General features: G+C 53.6%; 1 protein-coding gene across 1 annotated transcript in view; it reads left to right on the top strand.

Moving 5' to 3' along the window:
• The first annotated feature begins 14,428 nt into the window (after nucleotides 1-14,428).
• The window catches only part of BCAS1 (brain enriched myelin associated protein 1), a 64,585-nt gene continuing 64,259 nt past the window's right edge, over nucleotides 14,429-14,754 (top strand). The window contains exon 1 of the mRNA XM_054573362.1: nucleotides 14,429-14,500. Coding sequence (XP_054429337.1) covers nucleotides 14,429-14,500 — 72 coding nt within the window. The remainder of the gene's footprint in view (nucleotides 14,501-14,754) is intronic.

Genomic DNA, 14,754 nt, shown 5'->3' on the forward strand with positions numbered 1-14,754 from the left:
GCCACGTGAATGACTGGAAGAGCCTCATCACTACATCGTGGGAGTGTGACAGGGGTTTGGTTTGCACACTGGTCCGCAGAGACCCGTCCACTTTCCGGGTGCCTCCCCTCATTCCTGGCTGTGCTGTCCCCCTACGGGGTCCACCGCCCTGTGGATTCGGAATAGGCGCGGCGGGGACCCCACCATGCAGCTGGTGCTGGAGCCTAGTTTTGCTCCCTTCCCCTGCCCAGCACACTAGAAATTGGCTGCGTCCCCAGATCCAGGCTGGGATCCACGAGGCCAAGATCCTTCTCATCAGCACCACCCTAGAGATGCTGATGCGGTCCCTTCTCCTTCAAAATCCAGGACCAGACGTGGCAGGAATTCTATCTCCAAAAAGTGCTGGATCCCCTAACAGGGAGCCAGGCCTCGTAAAATCATCTAACACTTGTTGAGACTCTTTTCTGAGCCTCTGAAGACACTGGGTCTCGAGGACACTTGTGAGCGGCTGTGCTAGCCAAGGCCACACCTTCCCGTAGATGCCCTGTACACTGCACAAGAATGTCCCCACGTCCAGGTCACTGTCAGTCAGGGGTCCTTTTCCTCGTGGTCAAGTGCCTCCTCACAGGTTTCCCTTTCCCTCCAGTCCATCCTCAGAACAACCGCTAAACACAGGTGCCAGATTGAGCAAGTAAAAGCACGGGATACCCAGTTAAATGTGAACAGCACATAAACAGCAAGTGATTGTTTATCGTAAGCGTGTCCAAACTAGAGAGCGGGCCATACCCCTGCTGTGCCCACGGCAGCGCTCGGGACCTGCTGATGCTGAGAAGGTCATTCATCGATTTATCTGACATTCAAACTGAACGGGCATCCTGTATTTTCTAACTGCGATAATACATACCGAACGTGAAATTTTTCATTTCAACCCTTTTTAAGTGTACGGTTCAATGGAATGAAGAGCATTCACATTGCTACGCAAACATCACCACCAACCATCTCTATAACAGTTTTCTCTCCCAAATTTAACTCTGTCCCCATGAAACAATGACTCTTCTCCTCTCCTCCCAGTTCCTGACCACCACCAGCCTACCTTCTGTCCCTATAAATTCGACTGTTCTGCGTATCTCAGATAAGTAGAACCATACACTATTTGTTCTTTCACATCCAACTTACTTCACTTAGCATAACATCTTCGGGGTTCACGCATGCTGTGGCGTGGGTCAGAATTTCCTTATTTCAACTGTCAACACTACCACAAAGTCCCCCTCGGTGTAGACTCCTTGGGTGGCCCTTCAAAACAAAGCCTAGACTGCTAGCGTGACCATCAAACCCAGCCCTGGCCGCATTCCCAGCCTTATTCGCTGCTGTGAATGGTGGTGATAATACCTAGAGTTGCCATGTCCTGTGTTCCTGCCGGGTGACCTGGTAATCCCAGAGCCCCACCGTGCCCTTCGCTGCCCCCTTCCCCCTCTGGGATTTCGGTCCTCCATCCTCCGAGCCTCTTGTCCTCAATTCTCAGCTTGTACAGGCAGCGCGTGCCTCTCCCCCATCTTTCTACCTCAGCGGTTTTCCAGGGGGGCAACTTTGCCCCCCAGGGGTCTTTTGGCAACATCCAGGGACATTCAGGGTTGTCGCAAGCGGGGGGCAGGAGGTGCTCCGAGGATCCAGCGAGGCCAGAGATGCTTCTAGACACCCTGCAGGCTACACGATGGTCAGGCCACAGGACGGTCACACCTGAAAAAACGACCCAGCCCCAAACGTCAACAGTGCCAACATTGTAAAACCCTCCTCTACCTCGCCCAACATAGGTGGCTTCTCCTTCTCCACAGCAACAGTAAACAGGACCAACCCTAGGCTGGTGTACCTCACACATTACATGCCAGGCCCTTGGCTAACTATTTTATACACGTTAGGCACCGATCTCAATGTGAGTACGGAGATGCTCAGTCCCAGGGGGGTTAAGGAACTTGCCCATGTTCTCATGGATCCAGGATCCAAACCTGGCTCCTGCAAGGAGCAAGGCTCATACCACACTGTACCCCACAAACACCCCGCAAACCCAAATGCAAACGGGGGTCCAGTGCCAGGAGGGCCCTAGACCCATGGCTCTGCTAACTGCCGCCCCCCCTCCCCCTTAGAGGCCGTAACTGGCATTAAATGATGGAAACCGTGGTTTTGGAGCAGGGGCAACGTCACCTCTGCAGGTGACAGCAGGCTATCTCCAGGCTCTGTCTCCAGCGACATGCACGGAGGTGAATAAGAAACTGTGCTCTGAACCAAAGCCGTGTTTCCCCAGCTGGTGCTTTGCAAGGTCGCCTCCTCCTCCCATGAGAGTCGGAAAGTCTGACTCTCTGCAGCGCAATTCCAAGAATATTGCTTCAGGTAAAAATGTGGCTCAGAGAATCAGAGATTTCAAAACAAATGAGCCTAGTTGAGTGATCAACATTCAGTGAAATCTGCCCTGGCTTGTGTGGCTCAGTGGATTGCGTACCAGCCCGCCAAACCAAAAGGTCACTGGTTCGATTCCCAGTCAGGGCATGTGCCTGGGTTGCGGGCCAGGGGTGCACAAGAGGCAACCACACTTTGATGTTTCTCTCCTTCTTTCTCCCTCCCTTCCCCTCCCCCTCCCTTCCCCTCTCTCTAAAAATAAATACAATCTTTTTTAAAAAGAAATCAGTGAAATCTGCATGTGGTTCTTAGAATATGTGTGGGTTTTGTAACTGTGTTTTCTTTCCCTGAATGATGTGTATTTGTGTGTGCATTTCTAGCTTATTTGTGCATGTATGCGCGCATTGCATTTTCACAGATGCATACTGAACGTGTTAAGAGCGCGCCCTGAAGTCAGATGGGGTGTGTTGGGGCCCTAGCCGCACCCCTTAGTGGCTGTCACTTTATTAACCGTATTCCATGCCAAGCACTGTGCTAAGTATTTTCTGTGAACTATCTCATTTAATTCCCACAAAAACTTCATGACTCGGGGGCTGCCAATAGCTCCATTTTCACAGATGCTAAAACTGAAGCACAGAAAGGGCAAGACGCCTGCCCAAGGTCACACAGCTAGCCAGCTGCAGAGGCCAAGATTCTTTCTCAGACCGCGTGACTCCAGAGCCTGGGCCCCGACCCGTGGCTGGGCCCAGGGGTTAGCCCTGAGAGACTGGCTCCGCGCCAGGCCATGCTCTGATTTGGGGCACGGTGCTTGTATCCGCTGAGCCTGTGCTTCCTCCTTACCCAAACGGATACTCCTTGCGGCATAGGATTGTAATAAGGAGCACGTTGTAACGTACAAGAAGGTGATCCGAAAAATGTTAACGATGGGTGCTCACAACAAAACAAAGGTATGTGTCGGATTCACTGTCTCGGCCAAGGCAAGGCGGGCACGCATGACCACCTGCAATGAATGTCGGGCCGTTGACCGCCTCTGGCTCATGATCAAAAACAGAGGGAGTGAGAGGCCTGTGGGGGGGAGGCAGGGCTGTCTGCGAGGCTGGCCGGGGTGGGGGTTTGGCGGGGAGGCCTGGAAAGGGGTCTGGAGAGACTTCTGATTTCCGATGAGTCTTCTGGGCACAGCCACCAACTCCGGTCCAGATTCCAGGAAAGCAGGTTGATTGCAGCAGCGGACAACCTCGAGAGCACGTCAATATTTGAAGAGGGGTGGAGGCCATAAAGCAAAGAGATTAAGAGGCACAGGAGTCAGGAGATGTGACGCTGGACACCACCTAACGAACGAATGTGTGGCAAGAGGACGCGGGAGGATCTCTCCTCTCAGGGAACGGCTGTGCGGGCACTGGGGGGCTGCCACGGTGAAGCGGGGCCTTCCGGGGACTTGCCAACGCCACCAACTAATACCTTAAAGTTTTAGTTTTTCCTCCATTAGATAGTGGCTTTGAATAACAAATAAAAGGCATGACAAGGAGAGAAACAGGCGGGGGGTTGGGGGGGGGCGGATGGGGAGACCATGGAAGAAAACAAAAAGCTTTATATATATCTTAGTGTCTTTAGTAGGACTTTTTCCAGCTCTTACAACAAGGGGCTTGGGGTTTGGGGTGTTTTTGTTTTGTTTTGTTTTGTTTTGTTTGCACCAGGTCTTGCAAATTGTGTCACCGGCCCTGCCTCTGTCACTACTACTAAGTTAACTCTTGATGAGAGTACAGTTGTCAGACACGCTGCTAGGCGCCCTACCTGAATTGCACAAAGGATACTCTTTACTGGCCCAAGTCACTCAGATCCCCCCAACTTTATATTCTTCCTCTGTAAAATGGGTGAAAAACCCCTAATTACAGCGTGGACGTAGCCAAGAGGGACGCATGCAGAGTGCTTTGCAAAGAGCAAAGCACCGGCCATGGGGCAGTTGTTGCACAGATGACCCCAATTGACCCAGTCCCGTCAGGAACAGCCGTCTAAGCGCCTGCTCTCTCTGTAGCAGGGACGCGGCCATCTTGGTTTGCAGGCTGTTGGGAGGCAGAGATACAAACATAAGCATGAAATAAATACAAAGGCGCCCACAGCCAGGGGGAGGGGCTGACAGAGACTTAGGGAGACAGCTGGTGGTTTAGAATCCCGGTCTGGACCAAGGGCCAGCGCCTGTGCTCTTAAACCTGCAGGCCAGACGGCCCCTGTGCTCCGGTTGGCACCGTGTGCGCGCGTGACAGCTGCTTCATGACGGGCTTCGTTACATTCCAGACTTAAACATGCAGCATTGGGCCGGAATCAAGGGTACAGCCCTAACGATGGTGCGTCCGGTGGTGAATTCAGTATTTAAATACTAGTTTTGTCCCTTCAGTGTTGCTTTCGGAAAGGGGCCTCCTCTGTCCCGCCCTGTTTGTCCCTCCCAGCAGTCCTGGCCTTTGTTTCCTGCTGAGGATCCCACTTTGTGGTGCTATAGGATTCTTGTGTTCAATCCCAGTGAGCCCAGGGAGAGTGGGGATAGGCCTCTGTTTCCACCTCTCTAAGCCAGGGCTTGTATATAGCCTGGTGCTCACCAGGTATTTGCGATGGATGTTTGGATGAGCGTATTAACGAACAAAGCCATGATAATTACTAGTTTGCATTTCTCCTAAATGGTTTCTCAAGAACACTGAGCAGTATCATTTACCATGTTTCCCTTTTTGCACTGGCTGTTAGGAAGCTCAAAGCCATCTCTTCATAACAAGTCTGCAAATCAACACGCACGTCTTTAATGACCCTGGCCCCATGGACGTACGCACTCTTGTTTTTCTCTCTCTTCTAGCTACAGTTTTAATTTGTGCTCTCAGACTGTTTTGCATATGTCCTTGTGAGACACTCGAACAAATACCCTTGCCGGAACGGAATAAATTAAGCAGCCTGTCCTGACCTTCTAGCCTGCAGAGGAGGAAAATGTCCCTTCCAATGCCACGCTCTGTCTGCAGGGCCATGAGCTCCCCTGGCGTTACCTGCCTTCCAGCGATGTTTACAGGAGTCAGGCGGTGCAGTAGGTGAAGTCCTATTTCCTTCCAAGTAGGTGGTTTGGTTGGGTGCTTGGTGGTGGAGGTGGTGTGTGTTCTGGAATAAATGAAGGTGAAAGGCAGACAGAACTGCAAAAGCTTCCGGAACATGTTTTCCCTGCTGGGACCAGGGCCCGTGGTTACTGGGGCAGGGAATTCGCCACCCGGGTCAGCCCCAGCGCGGCGGCGGTGGGTGAGGGGCCCCAGATGGGGTGCTGGGAGCGCCAGGGAGGCCTTAGCGTGAGAGAAATCAGCTGGTTGGGTTTTACTGGAGAGGCAAGGCCAGCCGGCGAGAGAAGCTGCTTCCACAGGGCGGGCCGGGGCAGGGCAGCCCCACCCAGACGGCTGTTTGCCGTGCCCTGTGTCTACAGCCAGCAGGCTCCGGATGAGGAAGCACAGGGCAGGGCACCCGGCTCAGTCCACCGCAGGCACTGGGCCGCGCCAGCTGGAGACCAGGCACCCTGCACAGGAGCAGCTCCCAGGGACACCAGGGGACCAAAGACACTCCCACCCGGGGCTCAACAGGTAACCCCTTTCAGCAACTCTACGCGTGGCCTGAGGGTTTGTTATTCGGGGCGGGCGGTGATGTACAGGAGCGGAGGGTCAGGCGGGGCTGTTGCACCCCAGCTCCGGCGCTGGTCACCGCGCGGGCGGGCGTGCGGGTCGCGGCCCCGGCGGCACTGTCTGCGAGCCTTTCCGGAAGGGGTATGGAGGATGGAGCGACGGTGCGGGCCGAGCCGGGGCAGAGGAGCCACAGACGCGGCTCCCGTTTGCGCGGAACCACTGGTCAGTTCAAGCGTAAAACTCGGGGGGAGGCATCCGATGGCGGGTCAGGGATGCGACTTGGGGACGCCGGTCGGGGCAAGCACGTCCCCGGGTAATGCGGACTGTGAGGGCACCTTGGGGGCATGGTCTGAGATGGGGAGGCAGCTGGGAGGCGAGACCCTCGGGTGCCTTTTGGGAGCCTGGCTCTTGTCACAAAATGTCTCATCTAACACGCGGGACCACCCCCTGAGGCAGCGCGGGTTCAAGGCCCAGCTGCAGGGCCGCGGAAACCTGGCGTCCACCTGGAAGGGTCGTGCTGGTTAGAGGGCGGGCGGCCCAGGAGCACCCGCTTCCTGATCCGTGAAACGGGTACAATGATCGTGCAGCGACCCAAGGGACGTTCGCGGGGCCCAGACCACCAACGCGCCTGAACGCCTAGGCGTGTGACCAACGTCAGCTGCTGTTTGTGCTGTTGTCACCGTCATCCCCACTTTACAACGAGGAAGGTGGGGCTGGGGGCGAGGGGCGAGGGAGGGGCACCTTCCGGGTCTCCCAGAACGGAGGTCGCGGACCTGGGACCCAGGCAAAGCCAGGGTTTGAGTGACATGAGCTCAGAATTGCAGAGATGTCCCAAAAAACTCAGTCATCAAAATAAATTATATTTGCAGGCAATATTTAAAATCATTTAAACTAATGCCAAGAGATCTTTGATGAACAGAATAACACATTATGCAAAGATGGGATCAGTACCAGCGTTCACCTGGTTTTTGCAAAGGTCGTGTTAAAACTTATCATTCATCTTGATGGCTGAGTTTGCTGGTTCCTCCTTCAGTTTTGCACCAGGGGGGCCCGCGCCTCGCCCACCCCGCCCCATCACGCCCCTCGGCACCGACACGGTAGTGGGGGCTGCAAGCCTGGGGGGTCGACGTCCTGCTCCCTCCATAAATAAAAGCCAAGAGCGGGGCATGTGCAGGTAGTTTTCAGTTTAAAGAGAGTGAGACCGCGAGCCGACGACCCGATCAAGGGAGATCGTTTTGCCCCAAGATCACTCTCGGGGAGGGTGATCTTTCTAGGAAAAAGGCAGGCCCGGCGGCAGCGCACCGGGCCGCGGGGAGCGCCCGCCGTGGCGGCTGGTTTCTGATGGCAGGAGATGCAGGGGGAGACGACGGGAAAACCCAGTCCATGCAGGCTCGGCTGTCCTGCGTGCTTGGGAAACTGTCACCTGTCACCCTGTCAGCAGCTTCTCCGCCTCTGACCAGAGCGAGGCCGGAAGTGGTTAAGGATTTGAGTGCCTGGGTCACGGGGCAATAGGTCCAGCTCTCACTCGGCCTCTTCACAGCTTTGCGATCTGGAGACAGGGACTCTACCCCATCACCAGGTGTGAACGGAGGGCTCACCATGTGCCAGCAAAGCATGGTGCCTGCCACCCCCCTGCCCCCAGCAGATTACAGTCCGGGGCTGAGGGGATCGCACCGCGGCCTCAGTTTCTTTACCTGTGCAATGGGGGAGTGGCGAGCTGCGGCAAGGAAAACGCAGGCAGTGGGAGTCAAGCGTCTGGCCTGAGCGCCAGGGACAGGGTGAAGCCAGCTAGGCACCCTGGGGGCAAAAAAGCAAGGGGACGCTGACTGGCCAGTGCCAGTTCTGTGCCAGTCCGACCCTGAGAGGCCCTGTTTGCCTTTTGCAGCTGGGAGCCTCCCTTGCCCCCTCCCCCCAACCCTGGCCCCGCCTGGCCAGGGGCAAGCCCCCGGTTAATGACGCCTGCTCTCATTCACTTGAAGCTGTTCGGGGCAACACTAAGAATGAGACCGTGTGAGTTCTAAGCCTTCTGGGAACATCAACCACATGTACAAACATAATCCAGTGTTCCAACAGCAAGACGTCAATTACCAAGCATTCCAAGGGGTGGGGGCACCCAGCTCGATTTTGATAAAGGCACCCCTTCCCCTGGGCCCAGGCAGTCCCACAGCAGGACTGGGGTTGGAGGTGGGGTTGGGTGGAGGCACAGAGGCCTGGAGGCCAGTCTCATGCGCCCCCTTGTGGAGAAGGCAGCAGGTACCACCACACCTGGCAGCCTTCAAGGTATCTACCATGTCCCAGCATTGTGCTGGGGACACAGTGGGAGCAGGACCTCGGGACCTAGCAGAGCAGGCCTGTTCTTACTCACCTTGGCCTTGCCTTTGGAGTAGGGGCGGAGGGCGTGTTCCGCTGGGTGCGCCGGCCTGGCCGCATGGGCACTGCCCGCAGCTGGGTGGTGAGCAGGGCTCCCAGTTTGCCTACATGCCGCCGCCTGGATCCAAGGTGTTTCTGTTTACTCGGTGACTAATTCCGCCACCATTCCACCCTCCGAGGACCTCCCCCTTCCGCTGGATGGTCATTGGGCTGCCACAGCTGCAGACCGACCGCTCTTCCTCTGGGTCAGCTGGGACCGGGTTTGGTGTTCGATCGGTTCCCGGGAGGTAGCCTTGTTGTTAACCTGCTGCTTAAGTGAGGGAACACGAACACCCATGGTTGGTGTAAAAGAGCCACAGGGCTGCACCCAAACAAGGACTGCACCCTTGTCATCTTCCCAGGGCACTGAGGGGGTTGGATCTGTGAGGGGCCCCTCGTCACCCCTCACTGCATAGGCCAGGAATGGAGGCTTCCACCCCCGCCGGTAGGAGCCAGGGCCTGGGCCCAGGCCGGGGGGTTGCTGTTTCACCACCTTGGACTGGTGGACTGGTGGACGGGTTTTCTAACCCGCTCTTTAGAAACAGGGGTTCTTAGGGGACACTGGGCCATCGTGTGAGGAGAAAATCACTAGGTCAGCCCCCGGAGACAGGTCCCCCAACCTTGGCATTAGTGACATTTGGGGTCAGATTGTTCTCTGCCGTGGGGTTGTCCCGTGCATTATGGGATGTTCAGTAGCGTCTCTGGGCTCTACCCAACAGATGCCAGTAGTTGTGGCAATCAAAAATGTCTCCAGGTGTCTAAATGTCCCCGGGGGGAGGGGGGTAGAAGGGAAAAAATTGCCCCCAGTTCAAAACACACTGCTTGTGAGTTACTGTGAGTCAGAAACAAAGAGCAGCACATTTCTAGAGAGAACACTTCAAGATAACAATATACAGAGAGCTTTGTCTTTAACATATCTACACACATAGCTCACAGCCACTTGGGTGCGTGCCTGTTCCAGACACGTGCCCACCTCCTCCAACTCTCCCCTCCGCACTGTGATGTATAAGGCCTGTTGAGTCCGTGCACTGCCTCTCTGTGCCTCAGTTTCTCTCCAGAAAATTGAGCAAATAACAGCCTCGAACCCAGAGAGTTGCCAGGGTCAGAGAAGTCAATACCTGCAAATTGGAAGTGCATGGCCCCCAGAAGACCCTCAGCGGTATTCAACACCACCAGCGCCGTGAATACATCGTTTCCCACAAGGAGAGCGCGTTCCGAGGGCTCGGTGCCTTGTTCGAAGGCTCACGACCATGAGGTGGAGTGAGGCCGGTCTCACTCTGCAGCTCTTTGTCCAGGGAGGCCACAGTGCGCGCTCCTGACTCCGCCCTTCCGCCATCTCCCCTGGGGCCCCGCACCCTCACTTCTCACAGCCACGCGGACGGACGGGCAAGGCTGCCCAGGAGCAAGCGTGCCCACACCCTTGCACACTCGTTCTCAGGAAAGGCGAGCGGCAGACCCAGGAGGTGCGTTTCCACTTCTATGGGCTCATAAAGCAGAGGCCCTCAAAGGGGTCGGGAACATGTTCAGACACCCAGGCAGGCGGTGATCTGTCCTGCGACGCCACGTGTGGACCAGGGAATCCCCAACCTGGTTCTCTGCTGTCATGGAGCGCAGCACCCAAGAGATCCCCAGCTGGGGAGACCCCGAAATACGTGGCTGTCATGGAAATCACCTAGAGATCTTGAAAATACACCCATGTCCTGGCCCCAGCGCGCCTGATGGCATCGAGCCTGGCTGGGGCCTGCGTACAGGGACTTGAATCTCCACAGGTGATCCTAAAGTGTGTCCCAGTCTGAGAACTGGCCTCGGGACATGGCAGGGAAGTGGAGAAATAAAGGGACTTTCTCACCTGAATGACCCCCCCCTCCCCTTGAGCGAAAGATTTACCCGGCATTCTCAAAAAGCTAGGCCCTCAAACACAAGTCCAATTTCAAAACCACATCCCTCGGCCACATGGCCGCTGGTGTCTAATGTCAGATATGATCATCAAAACAAAACAAGGAACACCATCGGCTCATGAAAGAAAGGGCATTTCGACATCACCTTCAAACGTGGTCCTTTTCAAAACAAAAGCTTGCTCTTTTCCATGAATTTTTTTTTTCCTGGATGAAAACCTCCATCCGATTTATTTTCCTCATTGGCTGGAGGCTAGAGAAAAGGTCACGGGAATTATTGTCTAAACCACCTTGAGCCTCCGTTTGGCCCTCTGTCCAGTGGGTAACACGAGTCCTTACCTCACAGAGTCCTCGCACTGCACCGAGGACGGTCAGCCCACCCCGGCCCGCTCGGGACTCTCCGGCTTTTCCCACGGAAAGCCTGCCTCCCAGACGGCCCCGCTGCTGGGCCACGTGGCCACCGTCACGGTATTCTCTGCACGGGCTCGCCATGGGAACCACCTGTGTACTGGCTGCAACCGCAGGTGCAGGGGCCCAAGCTGGCTTTTTGGTAAGAATCACAGGTGCTGGCAGGTTCTTCAGTTGATTCTTACTACCCGGCAACTTTGGGAGACACGGCCTAAAAATATCCATAATGATGAGGCGAATCCTAACCACGGCTAACACTTGCACGGTGCTCACTGTGTGGCAGGCCCGGTCCTCGGCACCTTGCATACATCAATTTGTACAGTTCTCACAACAACTTCTTCAAAGGGGTGCTGTGGGGATCCCCATTTTACAGATTAGGCAATGAGGCCCCGCGAGGGTCACGCACTCCGTACGCAGCCGAGCAGGGATTCCAAACTCGGGGTTCATCTCCGGAGCCCACATCTTCACCCTGCATGCTACGCTGCTCTCTGCCCAGAGCGGTCAGCACTGGGCTCGCCCAAGGCAAGCTCCTCCCACGCGTTGGATGCGGTCATCCTTCTTGTTTTATTCGTTGTACTCTCTTTGGAGCATTAAAAGACTTGCCATGCCATTGCCAACTTTTAATTGCTAAACTTTTAACAGACGCTTTCATTGTGAGGGTTTAATTGCAAAGCCTTTCCTTTGCCCTCCTCCCCAGACATTTCCACCTCACCCTGCAGGCTGACTGTATTCATTTCTGCTGATACTGACATTGGCCAGTAGGTGGCAGTAACCTTTCGTTTTTGTCCCGTGAAAATCCTGCTCTTCACAAAGTTTGAAGGAAGGGCAGAAGGATTTTGCAATGTCCCAAAGACATTCGAATGCCCTCTCTTTCTTTCAGGCCACTTGGCCCTCAAGTCCAGAGAGGCTCCTTAAAATGTGCAATGACAGGACCGTGTAACCTTAGCTCCGTAGGTGACAAAGTCTCTCCTGCCAACACACATCACATTTCTTCCAGCCCAAAGATTTTCGTCACCTCAAACATTTCTATTGAAAGTGGCCTCCAACTTGGACTGAGTTTCAGTGGAATACCAGGAGCTTTAAAAGCATGTAAGCCCACTGGTGCATAATTTTTCATTGGGTAAAAAGCTGGATTTAGATGCAGACATGGTCCAGTGTGTGTATATTTGTGCACGTGGCCTTGGTCAACACATTTAACCTATAACCTCAGTTTTTCCGTCTGTAAAATTAGAAAGTGATCTTGAACAAAGGTTGAGCAAACTCAGTCCAAGTTGGAGGCCACTTTCAATAGAAATGTTTGAAGTGACGAAAATCTTCGGGCTGGAAGAAATGTGATGTGTGTTGACAGGAGAGACTTTGTCACCTACGGAGTTAGGGTTACACGGTCCTGTCATTGCACATTTAAGGTTGATAGCCTTTCTGGAAAGGTCCAGATAGTAAACATCTTAGACTTTGCAGGCCATATGGCCTCTGCTCTAACCGCCCAGCTCTGCCCTTGGAGCATGACACACAAATAAATAGGCATGGCTATCTTCCAACAAAAGCAACATTTGAATTTCATATCATTATCATGAGTTGCAATCTGTGATTCCTCTCCTTTTTTTCCCAAACACTTATAAATGTAAAACCCACGCTCAGCCCCCTGGCTGTACCGAGGCCGGCTGTGGGCTGGCTCTGCCCCACAGCTGTCATCTGCTGACCCTGGCTTGAGGATTCAGCGTTACATTCATTAGTCCCATTCATAGATGAAGTGAGGATGTCTTGTGAGTAGGCTCATCATGAAGTTTACAAATAGAAATAACCAGCAGTCTGTACGTTTTAACACCGCTCAGCTTTATTACATGCTGTGAGAGAAAACATGTAAAACCCCCAGATTCTGTTACCTACCAAATTCCCCCAAGAGAACAGGTGGCGAGCTCTGTGACCCTTTTCCACCCCCCTAATTTCTGATCCCTCAGAGTGTCGGTTACCAGGGCATAAAAACTCACGCCGCAGTCAGGCGAGAGGCCCGTGGGAGCCCTTGGGAATGCACTGGCTGCTTTCAGCCAGAAATCAGAAGTCCTGGCTTTTATTCTAAAAGCCACCAGAGCAGGTGCACCAGCGGCCAGGTGTTTGGAGACGGGGACTACATTGGAGTCACTTACATGTGTGTGATATAGAAAAGCGGGCCTCGGACCCCGTTCGGGAGCCAGCTGGCCTCTGAGTCACATCCTCGCTTGGCCACTTGTTGGATGTGTGTCCTGGGTGCTTTCAGAGACTCGATTCCCTCCTCTCCGAAGGAGGTGATAATACACGGAGCATCCCAGCACCTGGGAGCACAGCCGCCTGCGTTCCTCTGCCATTGTCTCCTGGGCGAGCTTTGGGAAGTAATGGACCCTCCTGCGACTCAGCTTCCTCATACCTGGAACGAGACACGGATGACACCCAGCTCACAGGTGCCATCGGGCCAAGTGAGGAGACCCCGGAAATGCACTTGGAAATGGCGCCTGGAGGGAAAGCACGCGAAATAGTGGTCGGCTGTTACCATGATTATAACACGGCTTAGCAATGATGTGGGCTGGCCTGGCTCAGTGCACACCGGCTGAGAGGTGGTTATCAACGATGCGTCCCTCCAGTCAGCCAGCAGCAGTTGGTGCCTGAGGGATGCAAACGCCAGGCTGAGAACAGGAGCTGGACAGATGGTCCTGCCGCCACGGTGCCTACAATTTACTGGGGAAGGGAGACGGGAGTTAAATATTCTGTGTTCCCCTCCCAGTCCGGGTCAACCGTTACTTGATTCCAGAACCGCCCTCTACCATGGCCCCCTCTTGTTATGTTACCCATTTACTTTTATTTCTAGTATTTTACCCTATGTCTTCAATTTAATAAAAACTTATATATTGCTTATTATGAGCTAGGCGTCATCTAACTGTACACACATTCATTCACTGAATGCCTAGGATTCCTGTGAGGCACAGAGAGGCTAATTAACTCATCTGAGGACACACAGTGATGAGGGGCAAAGGGGGTCAAGCCCAAATTGTCTTGTTCCAGGCTATGTGTTCATGACCATTGCACCATGCTGTCTTGTCATCGGAAATGGCCTGCTTTGTGGATTTCTTATCTGTTTGTTTGTTCACCCACGCCCTCCAAATTGCAGTTCTGTGAGGTCAGGGGGCCTCATCTCATTAATTCACAGCGGCAACCCTAGTGCCTGGCGCAGCGTAAGGTGCAGACTTGGTGCTCAGTATATATTTGTTGAATCAATGAATGAGTAAAAATATAGCCAAATAAATAGTAACTACAAGGAGTCCTGAGTGCTATAAAAAAAGAAATACCAGTGCTATGATAGAATTCAACAGGGGCCCTAATTTAGTTTGAAGATCAGAGAATACTAAAAATTGCAAGTATTATTTTAATTATCTTCATCGTAAAATCTCCTTGGTATAAAAGCTATGACTGAGAGGGAAGAAAATGTTATCTACACCAAATGCACTATTCATGATGATAAATATTTGCCCCAGAAATGAAATGCAATTGAAAATCGGGGCTGCATTTGGCTTTAACTTGATTGAATAATGGTTCACTCCCCAAAGTAAATGTAAGCCATCGTGATAATAAACCATGGGAACTTGTCTGGTCTCTCTGTACCTTAGCGTTGCCAGCAGCAGCTAGACCTCTGTTTGTCTTGAGTTTTAATCTATCTTTTTTTTCCCTATTGCAGAAACGATGGGTAACCACCTGAGTGTTCCACAAAGGGCTGGCGACCAAGAGAACGAGTCAGAAACAGACACTTACAAGGTAGCGTAGTTGCGGTCACCGGGTCGTTAGCTGCTGCTAGGCAGAGTCGGGGATGTCAGACGAATAAACGGCCTGCTCACAGCTTCTTGGTGCCCATGGCCTAGCCCCGGTCTTCCCATGGATTGCCTGGTTGTGTTCCGATCTCCAGGATCCACCGCAGAGCTTGGGGAAAATGCAGGCTCTGGGCCCTGCCTGAGACACACTGAGTCAGAAATTGCCAGACTGGGAGCCTAGGGATCCCATGTCTTTAGGAA

The sequence above is a fragment of the Pteronotus mesoamericanus genome, unplaced genomic scaffold (genome assembly GCF_021234165.1).
Source record: "Pteronotus mesoamericanus isolate MK-2021 breed Mesoamerican mustached bat unplaced genomic scaffold, CSHL_Meso_final contig_25, whole genome shotgun sequence".
NCBI lineage: Eukaryota > Metazoa > Chordata > Mammalia > Chiroptera > Mormoopidae > Pteronotus > Pteronotus mesoamericanus.